This window comes from Loxodonta africana, chromosome 8, assembly GCF_030014295.1.
Source record: "Loxodonta africana isolate mLoxAfr1 chromosome 8, mLoxAfr1.hap2, whole genome shotgun sequence".
Taxonomy (NCBI): Eukaryota; Metazoa; Chordata; class Mammalia; order Proboscidea; family Elephantidae; genus Loxodonta; species Loxodonta africana.
The window spans coordinates 90,913,723-90,936,094 of record NC_087349.1 but is presented as its reverse complement, the minus strand read 5'-3'; the positions used below and the strand labels follow the sequence as shown (position 1 = coordinate 90,936,094).

At 40.0% G+C, this 22,372-nt stretch overlaps 1 protein-coding gene across 2 annotated transcripts in view; it reads right to left on the bottom strand.

Moving 5' to 3' along the window:
* Window positions 1-22,372, bottom strand: part of PLEKHA8 (pleckstrin homology domain containing A8) — an 83,247-nt gene that overhangs the window by 36,799 nt on the left and 24,076 nt on the right. The window contains exons 2-12 of one of the 2 annotated variants that reach the window (XM_010587190.3): window positions 21,536-21,652; window positions 20,290-20,445; window positions 18,586-18,710; window positions 16,385-16,543; window positions 15,202-15,242; window positions 13,354-13,508; window positions 11,781-11,937; window positions 11,292-11,377; window positions 7,033-7,091; window positions 5,900-6,030; window positions 5,087-5,157 (exon numbers count right to left, since the gene is read on the bottom strand). In XM_010587190.3, the coding sequence (XP_010585492.2) occupies window positions 5,087-5,157; window positions 5,900-6,030; window positions 7,033-7,091; window positions 11,292-11,377; window positions 11,781-11,937; window positions 13,354-13,508; window positions 15,202-15,242; window positions 16,385-16,543; window positions 18,586-18,710; window positions 20,290-20,445; window positions 21,536-21,652 (1,257 nt within the window). Of the gene's footprint in view, window positions 1-5,086; window positions 5,158-5,899; window positions 6,031-7,032; window positions 7,092-11,291; window positions 11,378-11,780; window positions 11,938-13,353; window positions 13,509-15,201; window positions 15,243-16,384; window positions 16,577-18,585; window positions 18,711-20,289; window positions 20,446-21,535; window positions 21,653-22,372 lie in introns of those variants that run through there. The other variant, XM_064290110.1, reaches the window with a different exon arrangement.

Below are 22,372 nucleotides of genomic sequence, written 5' to 3'. Positions count from 1 at the left end.
GAATAGGTATGTGGATAGACCTCTTTGAATGGGTCAAATAAATGAAGATATTTGTGTCTCACGTGATTGCCCACCAAAGGGTGACTTTGGCGGGGGAGGATTTTAACAATCAAGTGGATAGAATGATGTGTTCTGTAGAAACCAGTCATCTTTTTTCCCCAGCCATTCTTGTCATTGTCCGGTGGGCTCATGAACAAAGTGGCTATGGTGGCAGGAATGGAGGTTATGCATGGGCTCAGCAACATGGACTTCCTCTCAGGCCAACTTAGCTACAGCCACTGCTGAGTGCTCAATCTGTCAGCAGCAGAGACCAACACTGAGTTCTTCATATGGCACCATTCCTCGAAGTGATCAGTCAGCAACTTGGTGCCATGTTGATTACATTGGACCCCTTCCATCATGGAAAAGGCAGCATTTTGTTTGCACTGGGATAGATACTTACTCTGGATATTGATTTGCCTTCCCTGCACACAAGGCTTCTGCCAAAACCACCATCCACGGACTTACAGAATGCCTTATCCACTGTCATGGTGTTCCACAAAGCAGCACCTTAAATCAAGGGACCTACTTCACAGCAAATGAAGCAAGGCAATGGGCCCATGTTCATGGCATTTACTGGTCCTACTATGTTCCCCATCATCCAGAAGGAGCTGGCTTGACAGAACGATGGAATGGTCTTCTAAAGACACAGTTACAATGCCAGGTAGGTAGTAATGCCTTGCAGGATTGGGGCAATGTTCTCCAGAAGGCTGTATATGCTCTAAACCAATGTCCAGTACATGGTGCTGTTTCTCCCACAGCCAGGATTCGTGGGTCCAGGAATCAAGGGGTGGAAATGTGAATGGTACCATTCACTATTACCCCTTGTGACCTACTTGTGAAATTTTTGCTTCATGTCCCTATGCTCTATGGGTCTAGAGGTCTTAGTCCCAAAGGGAGGAATGCTCCCACCAAGAGGCACAAAACTGATTCCACTGAAATGAAGTTAAGAATGCCACCCAGCCACTTTGGGCTCCTTATGCCTCTGGATCAAGAGGCAACGAAAGGAGTTACTGTATCAGCTGGTGTGATTAATCCTGATTACCAAGGGGAAATTGGATTGATATTACATAATGCAGGTAGAGAAGAGTATGTCTGGATTGGAGGAGATCCCTTAGGACGTCTCTTAGTACTACCATGTCCTGTGATTAAAGTCAATGTAAAACTACAGCAACCCAATTCCTACATGACTACTAATGGCTCAAAACCCTTCAGGAATGAAGGTTTGGGTCACCCCACTAGGCAAAGAACCATGACCAGCTGAGGTACTTGCTGAGGGTGAAGGGAATATGCAATGGGTGGCAAGAGAAGGTAGTTCTAAATACCAGCTGCAACCACATGACCGTTGCAGAAATGAGGACTATAATTTTTAGTATTTCTTACTTGTTTTGTTATACCTCTATTTGTGAATACATATATATGTTTGTGTGTGTGTGTGTGTGTGTGTATGGTAAATACCTTTGTTTTCTTCCCTCCCTTATACCATTATTTATTATAAAGTATAAAATGTAAATGGGGCTAGTGTGTTTTCAACTGTATGTGTGTTAGTTGTATCATCTTAGATGCAAGTATGAATTTATAATTGTCTTTATTTAAAGGTTATGCATGGTTTAAGGGGATAGGCATGGACCGTGATGGTTAAGGTTGTGTGTCAACTTGGCTAGGCCATGATTCTTGATCACTTGTCAGATACTATGTACTTGTCCTTCGTTTTGTGATCTGATGTGAGCAGCCAATCAGTTTCCTCAGAGGTGTGGTCTGCATCCAATATATATTTGCCAATATATATTGACAAAGCTCTCTCTGGATCCTGCATCCGACTTGTCATCCTCTGACTTCCAGTTCTTGGGACATGAGCCAGCAGCCTGTCAACTGACCTGCCGATCTTGGGATTTGCCAGCTCCTGCAGTCCTGTAAGCCAGCAGCCTTCTGCCAGACTTGCCAATTTTGGTTTGTCAACCTTTACAACCATGTGTGTCAGGAGGTGCCTCCAGCCTGATGCCTGATCCACGTATTTGGTTCTTGCCAGCCTCCACAACTTCATAAGACATTTCCTTAAGATAAATCTCTCTCTACACAGACACAGGCACAGACACAGACACAGACACTTCACTGGTTTTGCTCCTCTACAGAATGCAACCTAAGACAAGACCCTAGGGAAGTTATTTATCCTCTCTAAACCTCAGGTTACTCACTGCAAAAGGGGAGTGCTGGGTGCTCTATAAATGGTAGTTGTTATTATAGTAACTCAACATCAATTCTAGAATAAAAAAAAAGGGGGAAGCTAATCTGCATATGGTATTAATTTGCACACACTTTTTAATGTATATACCCACTCTCCCTCATTTCAGATATCAGTTCCACTTACAAAGCCTATGACTTTGGAATGAGAAAACAGAAGCTCTTATCTGGGAGAAATATGCATCAGGGAGCCTAGGGGTTATGAATAGCTATTATGTAACCATTCCTCATAAAACTGTACTTTGCAGAGTGTATAGTGTCTTTATCTGGGGGAGGGGAGGGAGGAAGTTCACTTAGAGAATGGTCATCTCCCTACATTGAACAACAGCAGGAAACTAGGGACTGCTGCAAGCAAAGATTTGATTTAAATCATGAAAATTTTCTTCAAAATTGTCCTGAACATCGGGGTGAAAATCTCAAACATATAGCCCCCTTTTCCTTGCCAATGAAAATAGCACTAAAGGGGAACAGGGGGAAAGAAAAGCTGAGATCGGCTGTGATCACTTCAGCTGCAGAACAGAATTTGCCCTTCAAGTCTCCTCTCTCTTCACAAGGTCAACATCTTCACAGACCCTTGGGGCCCAGTCTCCAAATCAAGTAAAAAACACCAGATAGGGGAGGAAAAAAGAACCTGATGGTATAATGGTTAAAAAAAAAAAGCACTTGGCTATTTACCAAAAAGTTGTTGATTTGAACCAACCAGCCATTCCACAGGAGAAAGATGTGGCAGTCTGCTTCTGTAAAAATTTCAGTCTTGGAAACCCTATGGGACAGTTTTCGACTTAATGTCAATGGGTTGGGTAGAGGAGGAAAAGCAGCAGAATGGGGTAAGTGAAGAAAGGGCAGAAAGCGTATATCCTCAACTTCTTCTCCACCCCCTGGGATCAAGGCACTTCTTTTCACTTGTTAGTGTCCTTTAAGTACCTGGGTTCTAGTTCCTCTCAGTTTCAGCAGTGGAGTAAACAGAATTAGCATTCCTGTCCTCCCCTTACACAGACAGCCATAATAAAGCATTAGCATCATGTGACATGTGGACTCCACCAGGCACACAGTGCTGAAGTCCACATTTCTGCATTTCCTGTAGGTGAAGGAGTCTTCCTCCCAGTGGGAAATACCCATACTAAGAAGTTAGCCTGGGGGGAGGTTTCTGGTTTGGGATTTGAGATTTATATGGGACAAATAAGCCTCATATTCTGGCAGGTCATCAACTTCATATGCCACGATGATGATGATAAAAATATAAACAATAATAGAAGCTAACCTCTGTTGAGCACTTGTTATGTGCCAAATACTTTCTAATTTTTTCATGTGTGTGAACCTATTTAATCTTTACAACAACCTTACAGATGAGGAAATTGAGTCACAGAGAGGTTAAGTAACTTGCCTAAGGGCACAATGCTATCCCATGGTGGGACTCATAGAGTCAGTCCAGAGCCCATGATCCTAACCGTTCTACACTCCCTGAAGTTTGAGAGATACTGGTTAGGGGGTATGAATAAATATGGTGAACGTATTTTTAGTACTTGAAATCAGGACACACAGGGGAAAATATAACCGAGATTGTTCTGGAAATTCAGGGACATATGGGGAACCAAAAACTGCAGCCTGCCCAGTGATGGTGGAGAAGACGCTCTGTGGGAGAAATGAGTGTGGACTTTGGAGGCAGAGGCTCTGAAGTGATCCTGCATGAGATGCTGGGTGTCCTTAAGAAAATACCTTAATGTCAGAATTTCAGTTCCCAAGCCTGTAAAAATGGGCTGATGTGAGGATTAAGTTGTCTAAGTTATTCATAAGGCGCTACACAAAAGTCAGCTCTTACTGTTTCATGGCATGTTGACAAGCTTCCTGACAGGGCGGACTGGGGAAATCACATGGGGGTCAAATCCCTCAAGACCTGTGCCCCAGAGGGAGGACCAACATAAGGAAGCAGGATTTACTCCTGATACTGACAAAATGCTGCAGTAAACACTGGCACCCTACCCCCCACCCCCGCCAACAGAAACACCCAGTTAATACATTTCACTGTTTATAATCATGGCTACTTAGAACTTGACCGTGTAGATCTCTACATTATAATAATACAGGGCTTCAAAATAACATGGAATTCCCTGACACATTCCTCAAGGCTCATGCTGGAAGAATTTCCTATAGGCCAATGGGGAGAGTTCAGGCACTCTGATAAGAACACTGGGAGAATGCTTCCATCCATCGCTCTACCCACCCATCGTTTATTAAGTAGCAGCAATGTTGGAATCACTGCATTAAGACCCTGGAAACAGGACAATCTCCTCTGACCAAGGCCTGCACCCCAGTCTCAGCTCTACCACTACAAAATGGGACGTACAGCGCATTTGAGGAGTACGCATGATGACTAACCTTAATCTCCCTCCCATGCAAATCCCCAAGCTTCCCCACACCCTCCCTTTTCATGGTCTCCAAAACTAAGTAAAAGTTTATCTTTGGGTATTGATTTTGGAGGACTGCATTGTACTTGAAAATTAATTTAGGAAGAATTAACCACTTAATACCAGGTCTTCCTATATGAGATTAAGGTATAGCTCTTCATTAATTTAGCTCTTTTTAAAAGATATTTTCATTTTTAATAAGTTAGATTTAAATTACCAGGTCATTGTCTCATGGGTTCTTTTTTACCAAAGTACACAGGAAGCAAACAAATAATAATAATGTAATAAGAAAAGAATCGAAATCAAACCTGAAAAGCAGAAACTTTCCCTCTAAGGTGTCTTGTCTTACAGGGGTCTCATTACATAGTCTATTCATCAATCAAGATCAAATGAACACTTACTCAGGGCTGTCTGGATATCCTTTTCTCCGTTTTTCACTTCTGTCAAAAATCCCTTCAAAAATTTGAGACCTCTAAAACAAAAAAGAAGAAGAAACATTACTTTCAAAGTTCACTTATGTTGAATGGGTATAAAGAAATGGTAGATACCAGCTTCTATTTTAATACCTTGTAAACAGCGGTAAACAAGCCAAGTCACATGGCAGTCCTTTCTGAGTTTCTTGGTATTTCCCTTTATCTGACTCAGGACCTTTCCCTTCTCCCATCTGATATATTTAAAGCAGTGTTTTTCCAAGTATGATTCCAGGACCAGCAGCTTCAGCATCACCTGGGAACTTGCTGGAAATGCAAATTCTCAGGCCGAATAAGAAAATCTGGGGATGTGGCTCCCAGCAATCTGTGTTTTTAGCAAGCCCTCCACTGAAATTTGAGAACCACTGACTTAAATAAAAACTGGTTGATTTTACCATCTTTTAAGAGTTCTTAAATACACTATTAGTTGAGGCCTATTTATTAATACTATTAATCGCCATCAAGAGGGAAACAAACAAACGTTGGTGCTACATGCATTGGGCCTTCTAGGAAGGCCTATGTAATGAGTATACGTAATGAGGATAGCTCTTCACTGACAAGTCATCTCCTCTGTTCAACGAAGTTTTTTCTGGTGGCATTTCCACTGAGTTGGATTTTAACTGCTGCTGCCCACTCTATGGGGGCAGTTCTACTCTGTCCTATAGGGTCGCTATGAGTCGGAATCGACTCGATGGCACTGGGTTTGGTTTTGGTTTTTGGTTTGCCCCAACTCAGCTGCCTCACCTCTTCAGCCACAAGAGGGCTTCTGTTGCCGAGTTCCTGATCTGGGCTACATCCGCCTCCACTTCATGCAGCACTATCTTCTGGAGGGTGGTAAACTTTTCCTTGTTGGTTATATACTTCTGATTTACTTTCTGAAGGAAAAGCAGGGGAAGAATCTAAGTTAAGAACTGTAATGCTATCAAGCAAATTAGTACAGTGGTGAGATTTATAATGCTGGCAAACAGGCCTCTAAGAAATCAAAATAAATTAAGCCTCTATTACCTTTTTCCTTATGTTTCCAAGGCAATATGTTTTTGTTTGAGAGTTCTTATGAGGTTTAAATGGGAATTAAATAAAGTTAGTCTCTTAGGGTTTTAAGGCATTGTTCTTTATTTTTTTCCCTCTCAGAACCTCTCTCACAGCTGTCCTTGGAGATACTTCTTATGCTGAGCATTATGCTCAACAATCGCCTATTCCTGAATAAGGAATTACCTCCAAGTATACAGTTTCTAAAGAAGCTAATTCTAATCACCTGTCCAGACAGGAATTCCTTAAACTGCTCACTTAAAGAATAGTATCTATTGACAAGGACAAAAGATTTTCACTGGCTACTGTATTCTCAAGAAGGTAATGTTCAATCTACACTTAAAATGGGACACAAACTTTAGCGGAAGTTATGCATACAACTCCCTCATTTTACAGGGGAAGAAATAGGCTCAGAGAATCACTGAGTTGCTGACGGTTCCACAGGTGCACCTCAAACTCTGGTCTTCTGAGTCCTGAGCCCTGGATGGCTATTTCACTACCCATGCTCTTTGGAAAAATGTGACTTGTTATCGTTTAAGCTTAAAAAGCACAGTATCAGTGTTGACATAAGGGTAAAATCTCACTCATTCATGCTCTGGGGCATGAAAAGGAAACCCTGGTCTCAGGTTTCAAATGAATATTCCACCTCCAAAAGAGTTCGCCTCTAGCTCACAATAAGGGCTTAGTTACTAATTCCCTTATCGAGGGTTCAAAATATGGTAAGATATTTGCTATCTTAAAGAGCTTCGGTACATTTTTCACTCTTTTATTCTTGTCAAACATAAAAGCTTTAAGAAACTTTTCCCCTTTATTTAAAAATTTCCACAGAGACAAACCAGTATACTCACCCTAATGTTTCCAACAAGATCCATTTTAACAGGAGCAAACACTGTAGGGCCAAGTTTGTCTACAGAAAAGATTGAAAACACCTTTGGAAAAAAATTTTTTTACGGTAACAACAATTTGGCAGATCTTTTCCCCAATTACTTTTATTTTTGCTTCTAAATCATTTTCGAAACAGAAGTTTAAAAGGATTCCAGGACACTGTCATCATCTTTTTATATTACAGTACTCTGAGTAACTATAATGGGTCATAAGTGGCTTATTCACTGTAATGCTTAGGGCTACATTGCCCAATACGGGAGCCACCTGACCCTGGTTATTGAGCACGTGCACTGTGGCTGGGGTAAACTGAGATGCATGGCAAGTGTAAAATACGCACCCTATTTTGAAGACTTAGTTCCAAAAAAAAGAATGCAAAATATCTCATTAGTGATTCTTTTATATTGATTACATGTTGAAATGATAGCATTTTTGATATATTAGGTTAAATGAAATAAATAATTAAAATTAATTTTATATGTTTTACTTTCCTATTTTATTGTGCCTAATACAAAATTTTAAATTACATATGTGGTTCAAATATTTCTTCTGGACAAGATCAACTACTAAAAAATAAAACAAAGGTGAGAACAGAGAAATGTAGCTAAAATGACAAAAGAGGAAATAAAATAGAATGCTCAAAAAGTACTCAATTCATTTGCTAGAAATCAGGAAAAGAGTTAAAAAAAAAAAAAAAGAACAAAGAATAGATGGGAAAAATAGAAAGTAAACATCAAGATGGTAAGCTTAAATTCAACCAAACAATGTAATTCACTACATTACCAAAATATAGGAAAAAACATGATCACCACAATATATGCAGAGATGGCATTTTATGTTAACTCATGATTTAAAAAAAATAAATTGTATCTATATGCTATCAATGAACAACTGAAAAATGAAATAAAATACTTTTTACAGCAGCATCAAAAGCATAAAAGTTTAAAATTTATACCTAACAAAAGATATGTAAGACTTCTACACTAGAAGCGATACAAAACATGGTTGAGAGAAAAGAAAGACAACCTTAATAAATGAAAAGATATAGCACATTCACGAATCAGAAGACTCACTGTTGTTTAAGATGCCAACTTTCCCCTAACTGATTTATATTCAATGCCATCTTAATCAAAATCCCAATATGCTCTGCAATAGAAATGAAAAGCTAAAATTTTATACGGACATGCAAAGAACTCAGAATTGCCAAAATATTCTTGAAAAAGAAGAACAAAATTGGAAGACCTACATTATCTGATTTTAAGCCTTTTTTTTTTTTAAGGTACAGTAAGTAAGCCATTGTAGTATTGGCATAAGGAAAGCCAAAGAGATCACTGGACCAGAAGAGAAAGTCCAGAAATAGACCTACACTTATAGAAGATTAACTGCTTTCAACAAAGCTGCAAAGCAATGTAAAGAGGAAAGGAGATTTTTGCAACAAATGGCTCTTAACAGACAGGTATCAAAAGGAAAACCAAAAACATTAACTTCAACACCCTACCTCACACCACATACTAAAACTAATTCTAAGATGCATTAAAGGTAGGACTTAAAAACAAAATCTAGAGTCTTAAGGAAAACAAAGGAGAAGATCTTTATGACCTTGGCGTAGACAATGATTTCTTAGGACCCTGAAAGCACTAACTATAAAAGAAAGAAAAGACATAAATTAGAATACTGAACTTCATCCAAATTAAGAACTTCTGGAGCCCTGGTGGCGTAGTGGTTATGTGCTTGGCTGCTAACCAAAAAGTGGCAGTTCGAATCCACCAGCTGCTCCTTGGAAGCCCTATGGGGCAGTTCTACTCTGTCCTATCGGGTCGCTATGAGTCGCAACTGACTATATGGCCACAGGCTCAGTTTTTTGGTGCTCTTCAAAAGACATCTATAAGAAAAGAAATAAGCAAGCCACAGTCTAGGAGAAAATATTCACAATGCATATACCTAAAATGGAATTTTATTCAGAATTTGTAAAGAACTTTTACAACTCAATAATAAGACAAACAACCAACTAATAAAAATGGGTTAAAGATCTGAACACACTCTTCATAAAGGAAGATATGGTAATGACCAAATCACATGAAAAAGTGTTCAATATCATTAGCCATCAGGTAAATGCAAATTAAAGCCACAATGAGACACTAACACCACCGAATGCTGGGGAAGATGTGAAGCAACTAGAACATTCGTACATTGCTGGTGAAAGCGTACAACTGCGTAACCACTCTGTAAAACTATTCAGCAGCGTCTTATAAAGTTAAACATGTATCTACCCTATGAACCAGCAATTCCACTCCTAAGTATTCACTCAAGAGAAATGAAAACACAGATCCACAAACAGATACAAAAATGTTCATAGCAGCTTTACTTGTAATAGCCCTGAATTAGAAACCACTTGTATAGTAAAGAATTTGGCCCTGCCCAAAGACAGGTCTGATCTTTGTCCCTGGCTCCTGGGAGGTAACCTCTAAACCCTTGGAATTTCCTGAGTGACAGAAGTGTCTCTGTTCATGGTGGGTTCCTCAGAACAAACCTAATAGTTTACGGTGGTAAGGGGACTCATGGTAGGCTCCTCGGGCCACGTGATATCAGCTCAACCTCTGGGTTCAAGGGTGCTGGAGACTGAATTCAACCACACAGGTAATCAATTATCAATCATGACCATATAATTTGTTGTTATTAGCTGCCATCTAGTCGTCTCTTACTCATGGTGACCTCATATATAACAGAATGAAACGTCGTCTGGTCCTGTGCCAACTCCATGTAATAAAGCACCAATAAAGACTCTAAACACTAAAGCCTGCATAAGCTTCCCTAGCTGGCAATGCTCTGTGCCTATTTTTTACACATCGATGGCGGGGAGAGTAACACGTCCTGAGGACAATGGAAGCTTCGCATCTGGAACCCATCCAGACTTTGTCCTAGGTATCTCTTTCTTTGGTGGACTTTTGTTTTGTTTTTTACCTGTATCATTTATGCATAACAAACAGTTAACTGTGAGTGTAACAGCTTTTGGTGAGTTCTTTGAACTCTTCCAGGGAATTATTAAACTTGAGGATGACTTTGGGAACCTCCCAAACTTGCTGTTGGTACCAGAAATGAGGGCAGTCTTAGGGGCTGTGCCCTCAGGCTTTGCAGTTTAGCTAACTTTGGGTACTACTCAAATATCCATTAACAGGATAATGAGTAAACAAACTGTGATACAGTCATTCAATAAAATACACCTCAGCAATAAAAAGGTATTAACAACCATAGCAAAGATGAATCTCAAAAACACACTAAAAGAGAAAAGCTAGACACAAAAGACTATATACTACATGATTCCACTTATGTAGCTTTTAGAACAAACAAAACTAATCTATGGTGACAGAAATCAGAAAAATGGCTTCCTCTGGGTGGGTGGTCAGCTGGGAAGCAACTGGCACAGGGAACTTTCTAAGGTGATGGGAATATTCTACGTCTTGCCAGGGATATGGATTATACAGGTAGATGCACTTGTCAAAATTCATTTAATTATAACGCTTAAGTTCTATGCATTTCACTGTAAGCAAGTTATACCTCAATTAAAAAAAAAAAACAGATGCATAGTTAAACGGGTCATATAGCAATTTCACTACATTAATGATCCCTGGTACTACTAACTTTATATTAAGTAAATTCAAGTTTGAACTTAAAATAAATTTATATTTTTTTAAATGTGTAAAAAAAATTTTTTTTTAACTTGTAAATTTTTCACAGTATCAATGGATAAAAGAGCCCTGGTCGCGCAGTGGTTAAGCGCTCGGCTGCTAACCAAAAGGTCGGCAGTTCCAACACACCAGCAGCTCTGTTGGAGAAAGGCATGGCAGTCTGCTTCCATAAAGCTTACAGTCTCGGAAACCCTATGGGGCAATTCTACTGTGTCATAGAGGGTTGCTATAGCAGGAATCAATTCGACAGCACACAAAAACCACCACACTACCAGTGGATATAAAGGTCTATTTTTCAAATACTTTCATTTTTGTTTTTATGTGAAAATCTTCTCTTCTCATTACACTATTCTGAGGTCAATGTTAACTATAATTAGAAATGAGATGGAAATATGCAATAATGCTTAAGGTCATATAGTTTTAACTGTATGGGGCTGGTGATATGAAGAGGTAGCTAAGAAGACCATCTTGCTGTACACATAGTTCAGGGAAACAGACGTCAGAGAGTAATGAATGACAGGCAACTGCAGCGATCTTACCTAATACTGGAACCACAGCATAACATGACGCCAAGAATGCTTCTGTGGGAATGCCACTGTCTTCCAGAAGTTCAATGTCACTAAAGCTAAACAATTTGATGATATAGAGGAGGAAAGGTTGAAAATACAAAATCAGCACTCTGCAGTTCAGAGGCAGTCATGGGAACAGCTGCCCCTCTGTAGGGCAAATCACTTGGCCTGATTTCACAGATATGCCCACTGATTGTTTTTCCATTATAAGGTCTAATAAAATCAGTTTTCAAAGACAATCCCCCAAAACAAGTCAAAATCTGTTCACAGAGTGTACCCTCACATTCCAATTCCTTCTCATCCACTGCTTCGGACAAGGTAAACAGTAAAGCAGATACTTGGCATAGCATGTTCTTTATTCTCTTAGGACATGCCATCACATGAAAGGAGTACCAGGACTGATTTTCCAGAAGGGAAGCTAGTTTTCAACTGTCAGTGCCTTTAGAAGGTATAGACTACCTGGTGTTCATGGTACTAAAGAAAGTCGGGAGAACTTCGTTGCCTTCTTCCCAGTGGGATTCCGAGCTGTTGGAGGAGGAGTTTGATTCAGGCTGTGCCAAGCTGTCATGATTTCCTAGGTTTTCCTCTCCATCTTCCTTCATTATTTCACCTTGGACTGCAAAGCAGAAGATATGTGTTACTAACCTATCATATACTTATTGCAAAAATTAATATACGGTCATTGCTGAAAATTTCTAAAACACAGAGAAGTATAAAACCCGCTGCCGTCGAGTCAATTACGATTCATAGTGACCCTATAGGACAGAGTAGACCTGCTCCATAGAGTTTCCAAGAAGCGCCTGGCAGATTTGAACTGCTGACCCTTTGGTCAGCAGCCATATACTTAACCACTACGCCACCAGGGTTTCCACAGAAAAGTATACAGAAATAAAAATCTGTGAAACATTATACATATACGTTTACATACAAATACACATGTAAACAAAACTGGTTTAAAGTATACGGAGATTTACATCCTGCTTGTCTTCACTGAACAGTGTATCATGAATACTTTTAAATCATTTAATACTTTGCAAATCATGATTTTAATGACTGTGCAAGATTGCATCATACTCATATGGGGGGCATTTAGGTGGTTTACAAAATTTTACCTGTATAAATAATATCATAAGGAATATCCCTGTCCACAGATCTCTGGCTTTAAATCTAACTATTCTCTGAGAACAAATTTCTAGAAATGAAATTATAGGGTCAAATAAATGAAAGTACTTTTTTGATGAAAATTTTTTGGTCTGTATTATTTACTCAGTGACTAGGAAAAGAGATGTGTGGACTGCTTGTCTGAGATTAACAACTAAGAAAACGAACCTTCTTTTCCCCCCAACTCACCTATAAAAACAGGGTCTCTTATTTCAGGGGAAATAAAGGGAGAATTTTCTTTAAAAATTTTAATTTCAAAATACTTAAGTACCTACAACACAGTTAAAAGCTCTTGAACTGACTGGAAGTGGGTTTTAGTGATAAGCAATGCTTCAGTGCCAAGGGAATCAGCAAATTCAAAAGGGCAGCACTCTCAACTACAGGCTTGTTACCTGAAATGTGGGATTTGGTTTGATGAACACAAAGAAGGTAGGTGAAGAACGGTGGCTGGTAAATTCTGACAGCCCCGAGCCCCATCAGAAACCAGGATGAGAAACTGAATTGCTCTAATTTTACATTCTTATGGCTGACTTTATACTCTAAGTTCAAAGGATTTTGAGATTCAGGGTGGAAGGCCAATGAAGTAGCCACACCTTCAGAAATGAGCACAAGCAGCTACTGCTGACTATATAACTCATCATGGCAGGGAACACTGACAGGGAATTTTCTCTTCATTGTGCCTCCTAAACACAGGGTCAGATGGGATGGCAGAAAATTGTTTAGTCAAGCAACCTGCTGTTAGCAAGCCAACATCCTAATACACTGTTTTGAGGTCACTCCCTATCCAGTGTTGGGTCACACTTAATGAATCTAACCCCAAGATCCTATTATTCAAAGGCTTGCTTCAGACATCCAACACTTTTGTTTTTACCTGTTATATTATCGATATTTTCTTCACTTGATATACTGCAGTCTCTCTCCGCAGATTTCAGACATAAGGGCCTCTTGTTTTTCATTAGGATTTCTTCATCATCATTTATTTCCATATTTAAAGATCCATTTTCACAGCTGTTCATCTCCATTTGTCTGAAAATTTTTTAAAAAGGAAAAAAGCCAAAAAGTCTAATTATTTGGTTATAAATAGATTGCTCAGGTAGATCTTATTCTGAGGGTTGGGGGAAGGGATCACAGTCTCCAACTTCCTTTAACATCAATTAAAAGACGGAGTTGTTGAAGACAGGCCTTCTCACTCTCCTGCCTCCCAAGATAGGCTTCTGCCTATGACAGGGGTGGGTCTGTCTCAAGGCTGCAGTTTAGAAATCAAAGAGCCATTAATGGTTCTTCCTGCACCCTCAGTTGACCCAATCTTCTTGCTTCCACTAGTATCAGGAAATAGTCATTGACGGTTCCTTGGTTTTCAATCAGCTTTCTCCAGGTGCCACACTGAACAATTCTCTCACTTTCCTCAACTTCTTCCTAGGTGGTGTTTTTCTGCCTCAGCTCTCAAAAACACTGGGCCACTTTCATGTGTTTGCCTAGCAGTTAACTGTCTAGAAGCCACATGTGGTGGTCAGGGGAGAGTACTCCCTGCAAAGTTTCTGACAGAAAAAAACAAACAAATACAACATATCTGGAAGGACCTGCCGCTCTTTGGGGTAACTGAAAAGGCTATTCAATACACAAGAGGAAAAGCCGATTCTATTTGTTAAAGGAAAAATCATATCTTATTTTAGGTGATTATATCCAAGCAAATTAAATAAAAATATTTTCTTCTAATAAAAATAAGGGACCAAGCTACATGTTGATTCCAAGGAAAACATTTGTTATTTTCTAAGGAAATACCATAGATCAACCTAGCAATTCAAAATTTAAGACTATACCCAGGGAATACCTCAAAAGAAAAAAAAACTATAAAGATATTCCTAGAATATTGAGGAGAAAACTAGAAACGACCAGAGTACAATCCTTGTAACAAAGAATTAACTAGGCAAACAATAGTGTATAAAGGAGATGAAATATTAAAAAATATTTGAGATGACCAACATATAGACTATGTCAATACATGGGAATGTTTACATGAATAACTGAATAAACACCCCAAAATAACATGAATACAACTATATAAATGTACACTTTATTTTTAATCAAAGGTACATCTAGAGGAATAGAAATAATTTAGACTTTCTTTAAATTCTTTTTTCAACCTGAAAAATACCTAAGATTCCTTTTTTTAAACAAACGGCATTTCCTTTTCTGGATAAAAGCATGCGTAAATCAACCATCAACTCCTCCACAACAGAAGTACACTCCAAAAACCAAATCCGTTGCCATCAAATTGATTTTGATTCACAGAGACCCTATATGACAGAGTAGAACTGCCCCATAGGCTTTCCAAGGCTATACTCTCTATGGAAGTAGACTGTCACATCTTTCTCCCGCAGAGCGGCTAGTGGGTTCAAACAGCTGACCTCCCGGTTAGCCAATGAGTGTTTAACCACTGCACCACCAGGGCTCACTTATCACACCACACTAGGTGCGACAAGATCCATACCCTAGAGGAAATGCAAACATCCTCTTCATTAGACAGTGCTGAGTGAAGGGGTCTCCACTGCTTTGGGCTCACTGAGAAGAACTCAAGACGCTGTTTCCTCCTGGTATATCTCAAATCATGACAAAAACCACCATACCATCAAAATATCCTTATTTTCTTTAAACAAGGAGTAATTAATATCCTTATTTATTTTTAGAAATAAGAACAAACAAAAAAAAGTTACTGTACCTTTCCAATGAATTATGAATTGGTACAATAGGATGTTTCATCTTTAAAAGAAGCAAAAGAAAGTTTATATGTTAAACTTCCAGTAGAGCATATTTAGAATTTTATCACACATGACAAGCAGTAAATATGACTATAACCTACACTGCCTCACTCAACAGGGACAGTTTTAGATCCTCCCAAAAGAAGAGAGTCATTGATCCAACAAGCTTTCTTATTTATTCATATAAGGGTAACCAAATTTCTGAGGAAACGGATGTTAGTCTTTTTTTTTTTTAATTGTGGTAAAATATATATAAAACGAAATAGTCGCCAATTTAACAATTTTTCCATGTACAATTCAGTGGCATTGATTCTATTCACCATGTTGAGGAAGGTGGTCTTTTGAAGGACCTAAACTACCCTTGGGGATTGACTTTCTTTGTATTTCAGTTATGCTCACTAAACATTAATAAATAGCAAACTATGACCCAGCATTGTATCAAACACTGGAGGTATAAATACCATGGGTTCCTGACCTTAAGATAATTACAAAACAGAGTAAGGCTAAAATAGGGGTATGTATAAGAGGAGCCCTTAGCCCAACTTAAAGATTCAAGAAAGAGGAGGTTAAATTTTGAAAGATGAGTTAGAGCTAACCAAGGAAAGACAGGTGAGAAGGCCACTCTTGGCACTGGGAAATGGCACAAAGATGTGGGGGCAACCACAAGCAGTTAATACTAATAAGTCGCCTTCAAGCCAGGTAATGACAGGGAAACAGGCTGCTGATACAAAGTTTTGACTTCAACCTGTAGGCAATGGGAAAGTCACTGAAAGGTTTAAGTAAAGTGCTCCAATTTATATAGTATTAATAGAAATACTGTAAATTGACTGACAAGGCTGCAGGCAACTAGTTAGAAGTTACCACAAGTCTGGGCAAGACTCAATCGGAGAAAGGAGGTTAGAAAGAAGATGCTATGTTAGAGCCATGTTCAGGTGGTAAAATTGCCAAAAGTGGCTGACCGGATTTGGGAAATAAGTAATTCTCACATTTCTGTCTTGAGTCACTGAGGCCAGACATAAAAGTGCAATCCATTAAAAAATGTCTATAAATCACCAAAGGGTGATGGCGATCATAGTCAGTGTAATAACTTTCTTGACTTTTCAGCTTTTCATTGTGTCCTGTTGCAGCCAAGCTGGACTTTACCTTGCTGGGCTTGAGCATGGCCAGCTGCGGTGACCCCGGGGGAGTGCGATAGAGGAGCTCCGAGGTGAAGGCTGCGTTTGCGATCTGCATGCATTCTTCCAGGGTCTTCAGAAAAGTGCTGCAGGTTGATTTCAGCAGAGTTCCCACATCTATTCCCTCCTACGAAACAACCAGAGTGGAAGACTCCTTTACCTTGCCAAAAAAGAAAAAGCCCAATTGTGGAATGTCCTTGGAGGTTTTTATCCACAAAATAATAACAATGTACACACCCGTTTTGCTGGACAAATATGTACATCAGGTCATTAAAAACTAACAAACAAAAGATTAAGTGAGTCCAATGCATCTATCAACTTTATACTAGCCTTGCCCTCAATCTCCTTGGAAACTCTGTCCTATAGGGTCGCTATGAATCGGAATCGACTCGACAGCGCTGGGTCTGGTTTTGGGTTTTTTTTTTTTTTTTTTTTGCCCTCAGTCTGACCCTTCACACTAATCCACTACTCTAGGTTAACGTAACAACTCAACAATATTAAATGCCTGCACTGTGCCAGGAGCTGGGCACTGAGCCCCCACAGAAGTGCGGTCTCCAAGCGGTGACACACATGAAATGGAATCACAAGCAGCGGGACCAACGGAAAAATGGCTCTGACTGCCTGAGTAACAACGAGGTTCTCGTGGTTGTGAGAAGTCAGAAATCACCCATCGCTTGCTTTCAGAATGGTTTTCTGGCTTTCAGCACTGATGAGCCCAAGTGGTTTCAGCAATTGGGACTCGGTATCATATTGGAACACTTAATCGATTTTTTTCCTCCACGTTATTTTCCTCTGGGTATTGATAATTGTTCAGGAAACCGAGCCACACCTCAACTACAGAGTGCAGAGGCCACATCTCAGTGGCCTGTTTTCCTCAGTTCTGTATTTCTAACAAGCTACCAGGTGACATTGCTCATCACGTACCACACTTTAATCAGCAAGTTCCCAAGGCACGTACTGCTAGCACTTCCTTCCTTGAATTACAAATTGCTGGGCTCACGTTTCCCTTCCCTCTATACCAGGGCTTCTCAACCTCGGCACCACTGACATTTTGGGCTGGCTGATTTTGGGGGGTGTGTATATGGGGGCAGGTTCTCCTGTGCATTGCAGGATGTTTAGCAGCACCTCTGTCTCTACTCACTAGATGTCATAGCACTCCCTCAGTTACAACAATGAAAAATGTCTCCAACAATGCAAACATCCCCTGGGGGGCAAACTGTCCTGTTTGAGAAACACTGCTCTGGACTATAAACTCTCCATGAGCAGGACTAAAATGATTATTAGGTATCCTCCCTCTCCCACCCCCCAGCACAGTGTCTTATACACAACAGGCAGTTGTTGAGTGAATAAAAGAGCCCAAAAGGAAGAGAATGGAAGTGAGTTAAATCACCTTTATTAGAAAAACTCAAAGGATATACCCTAGTAATAGCATAGTGCACCGTCTGCCTAAGAAGAGTAGCTATTAAAACCATTCATTATAATCTGCAGGTTCTTCATTTTAGAAGCATTGTTTGTCAGGCGATAACGTTCTGAGAGCAGACCAGAAAACCTCTCTGGTTAGCATGACTCATTCAACATGTGGCTTAATACCAGGCAGGTTCTTTAATACACATTTGTAGGATGAGTGGACAATAACTTTATTAATGTTAAAAATTTCAATCCTTGCTGATGGTGGAAAGAAAAAAGCAGTGTCTCTATCTTTGAAAGTACCAAACTATTCCAATGCATGACAATTACAACAGTGAAATAAAATTCTGTGAGTCTCTTCAAAGGTGACAGACACATTATTCACAGGTCCTACGCTGGCGTCTTAGTAGCCACACAAATTGAAATGGCTCTGCAAGACAGATAACACTGTACTAAAGAAAGTGATGCAAAATGGGGTAGAAATGTTATCTTAGTAAGTCAGCACTAAAGTTAAAAGTTCCAAATATTATCACTTAATTAACCTCAAATGGAAAGAAGGAAGGGAGGGAGGGAGGGAGGAAAAAAGGGAGCCTGTATGCTTCCATATGTGGGAATGCACACATTACTTCTCTTTGTTGAATTCTGTTACTTTTTCTGTAAAAAATTATACATTCCAAGATAGTCAGGGATTATGTGGGAGTAAGCACCACCTGTGTGTTAATCTGGTGCTATTTTCATGTAGCCAAGACAATAATATTTTACCTCAGAATTGGACACACCAGTTGTAGTCACTTCTTTTGTTTTATCTACTTGCTGAACAAGAAGGTCACAGTAGAGTCTCAGTTCCGACATTTTGGTTTTCAAGTTTTCAGTGTTTTCAGCAAACTCTAAATAACAAAATATGACAATAAAGTTTCTTAAATGCATAAATTATTTGTAGTTAGTATACTACAGACAGTGGAAAATGTAACTCATACCCAAAGTCATATGTTCATAGTATGAGTTATAGATGTGATACTGTTGAAGATATGGGTATAAGAAAAGCAGAAAAACAAGATTTCCAGTCTTTTGAAGTAATCTACATTATTTCATGAACCAACATGCTGAATAACCACCAGTACAGGACGTAGACAACATACCATCTGACCCACTCATGTGAGGGATTAATACAACTCCAAGCAAAATCAAGGATTCAGAATTTGGGGTCCAGCTCTGCCGCAGACACTTTTTCCCATCTGTAAAATGGGGTCATGGCTATTTATCTAACACAGTGCTCTGCTCCTACCTCAGTAACAGCGTTCTGTACTGTTCAATTATCACTAACAATACACTTGTTATTTCGGCAAAGGGCTGGCTCAGCACACTGCCTGTTGAGGCTAATGGTACCCTCGTGCACCTGCTGTTCCCTCATTAGCAAGGCATTTCAGCCACCCTGGCGCTGAGGTCTCACTACAATTATTACCACCCCTGTTTTCTTCTCCATGAAAAAGCTGCACATTACCACCTGCTCTGAGTCAAAACCAAGAGTCTAGAATTCGTTCCTGATTTAGCATTAAAGGGAGCCCTGGTGGCATAGTAGTTAAGAGCTCAGCTGCTAACCAAAAAGTCAGCAGTTCAAATCCACCAAGCTGCTCCTTGGAAACCCTATGGGCAGTTCTACCCTGTCCTACAGGGTAGCTGTGAGTCAGAATCAACTTGAGGGCAATGGATTTTTTGTTGTTGTTAGCCTAAAAAAACACCAAGGAGGGGGGGTCTTTTCACACATCTACTTGATGAGTGAGCATACCAGGCACACCTGTCATAGGAAAGACACTTTCCTCAGAGCTCCCTCCCCTCTGTAATCTCTTTAGGTATACATATGGGGCTGGGAGGCTGACTGGGCTCAGGCAATAGGTCCTGGCACTCTTTTCCCAGTCCAAGGAGAAAGCTGTGCCATGGCTCCCAGGGGGCCCAGTGACATTGAGTTAATGAGCAGCAACCTGACAATTAGGCATCCATCTCACCCCTGGGAAAGGGAGGGGCAGGCAGTGTGTTCCTGCACAAAACACTCTGATTCAAGGCTTCTCCGGCACAGTTACTCTTTGCTAAAGGTCACATCTGTGCCAGACAACGTGCTAGGCAGTTTGCGTATCACCACAATCCTCATGGCAATCCTATGTAGGTACTATTATCTCCTTTCAAAAGATGAAGAAAATGAGGCTCACAGAGGTTACCCATGCCAAAGTCACACAGCTACCAGGATTTGAACCCAACTGACTGGCTCCAAAACCTGTATTCTTTCCACTATGATATGCTAAGGAAGAAGAATTAGAAATAGGTCCTGGTTTAAATTCCACTGACGTATACAACTTGTATGCAACAAAAAGCTGGCTAGGCAATCAGAGACAAGATAAGCAAATAACGGAACCCAGAGATGCCAATGAGGGGTTCCCAAGGTTCCCAGACCAGAGGACAATCACCACTTGCCTTTCTCCTTCTGGGTCCTACTGTCAGTCAGGCAGGCCTTGGCTGACCCTAGGGCCACCAGCCACCGCTGTCTCTCAGCCACACTTCTGGCCTTCAGGTAGAAATACTGTTCCCCGGGGATTATCAGGTCCATGCGTGTGTTATCTACAGAATGAACTGGGAGCAAGGCACAGGGAGGTGAAAGACTAGAAGAGCCTTATCTGGAATAGCCTCCAGTCAACCCAACTTCTTGATCTCAACAGTACCAATTACTGTGGGCTTCTTCCAAGAAAGGATGCCAGCCCTCATAACATCTCCTGGTTTACACAAAGCCCCTTTTATTTATCTCTTCCTAGATGCATCCAGTGATCTAGAGGAAAAACCTCACAGTTGGTTTCAAAGCATCACCAAGATGTTGGTTTAAAAAGGAAATCATCTAGTCCTCCTTACAATCCTTTATCAAAACAGAGAAGGAATCTCTCTGTTGGCTGGTGTGTATGTAAAGTATGCTGATCAGAGGCCAAAAAGGCTTGTATGTCAACAAACAAGGTGATGTTATTTGTCCCTTTAGGTTTATTGAAAAGCAATCGAGAGTGCAATATTTATCCTTTTCTACTTCCCTGACAAGTCAACCAAAAATGTGAACATTCCCTCAGAGGCCTTCAGGAGAAGAAACAAGCATACTACACCCTTCCTCCTCTACCTACCCAACCCTAAATTCCCTAGGCCTAACCTGTCTCACTTCTGAGTCTCACATCTTCTCAGCATGTCTCAAAATTCCCAAAACCAAGAAAACTATTGTTTGCTTGTTTTGAGTGTGTGGTGGTGGTGGCATACGTCATGATTAAATACAGAAGTTCAGTCACTGCAGTAAAAAGACTTAAATTAGTTTTGCACATAGACACCCGCCCCAGAGAAGCAGGCGACTAACGAATGAGCACCAGAGGAGTGGTAGAGTACACCACCCTTACTTATTTTGACTACGTCTTAACTAACTTTCTTGTAAAAACTGGCTGCAATTTTAGGTTTTATTTGCAAGGCTCTCTTTCAGAACATGGGGCAGTTCTACTCTGTACTATAGGGTCGCTGTGAGTTGGAATCGACTCGACGCTGATGGGTTTGGTTTTTGGTTTTTCTTTTGGAATGTGCACTGTGCATCTTGATCTGTACCATGGGAACAGCAGACAAGGGCGTGCAGAGGCTAGCATTTTTTTTAGTTGGTTAGGGAGACAGAAAAATAAAGCCTGCAAGTCTTCTGGTTCCTCACCTTGAATTTCACAGACCGCCATTTGGATGCTCCCTTTGCAGCCCTTCCAAGCATCTTCAGGAGAATCATAATAGGATAATATTCCCCCACAGAGAAGGAACCATCGGGGCTGCCAACCTGAAAACAGAAGACAGAGCATTGTCTCAGTTACTGCCTGTACGTAATGTTCCTCCCAGGATGTGGGAATAGGACCTAACATCGGACTCTGAGTCCCAGTTCCCAAGGAGCTTACATTGTAAGGAAATTCTATGAGGTAGAAGCAAGTTACAAAAGACTTATATGTTTGATTTCATTTTTATAAAATTAAATACACCCCTATTTTTTAGTTATACAATGCACGGAAGATGGCATATTTTTTAGTTACACAATGCAAAAAAGTCTGGAAGGATCAGCAACAAGTACAATGATGATTCTCTAGGTAGCAGGACTACCGATGTTAGGTGCCATCAAGTCAGTGCTGACTCATGACAATCTTATGTATAACAGGATGAAATGTAGGTGATTTTTAGTCTCTTTCCCTAATACAGTACTAGTAAACCATGATTTTTCTAAAATAAATGATTATTGTGTTCTGAATGGAACGTTATCACACACCCGCCTTCCCTAGTTCCAGTTAAGAAAATTTATCTAAAACTTAGAATTAAGGCAAAAAAAAAAATTTACAATGCCCTTCCAACGTTATACTACAGTGCTGTTTAATAAGCCTTAGATCATATGACCTCTAGGAAAAGGTAAACGTTTGACTTACTACTTAATGTTGATTCACTGTAATAAAGTAATCTCAGGACATTTAAGAACTTTTACTTCAATATCAGAAAATCTCATGAGACAAACTGT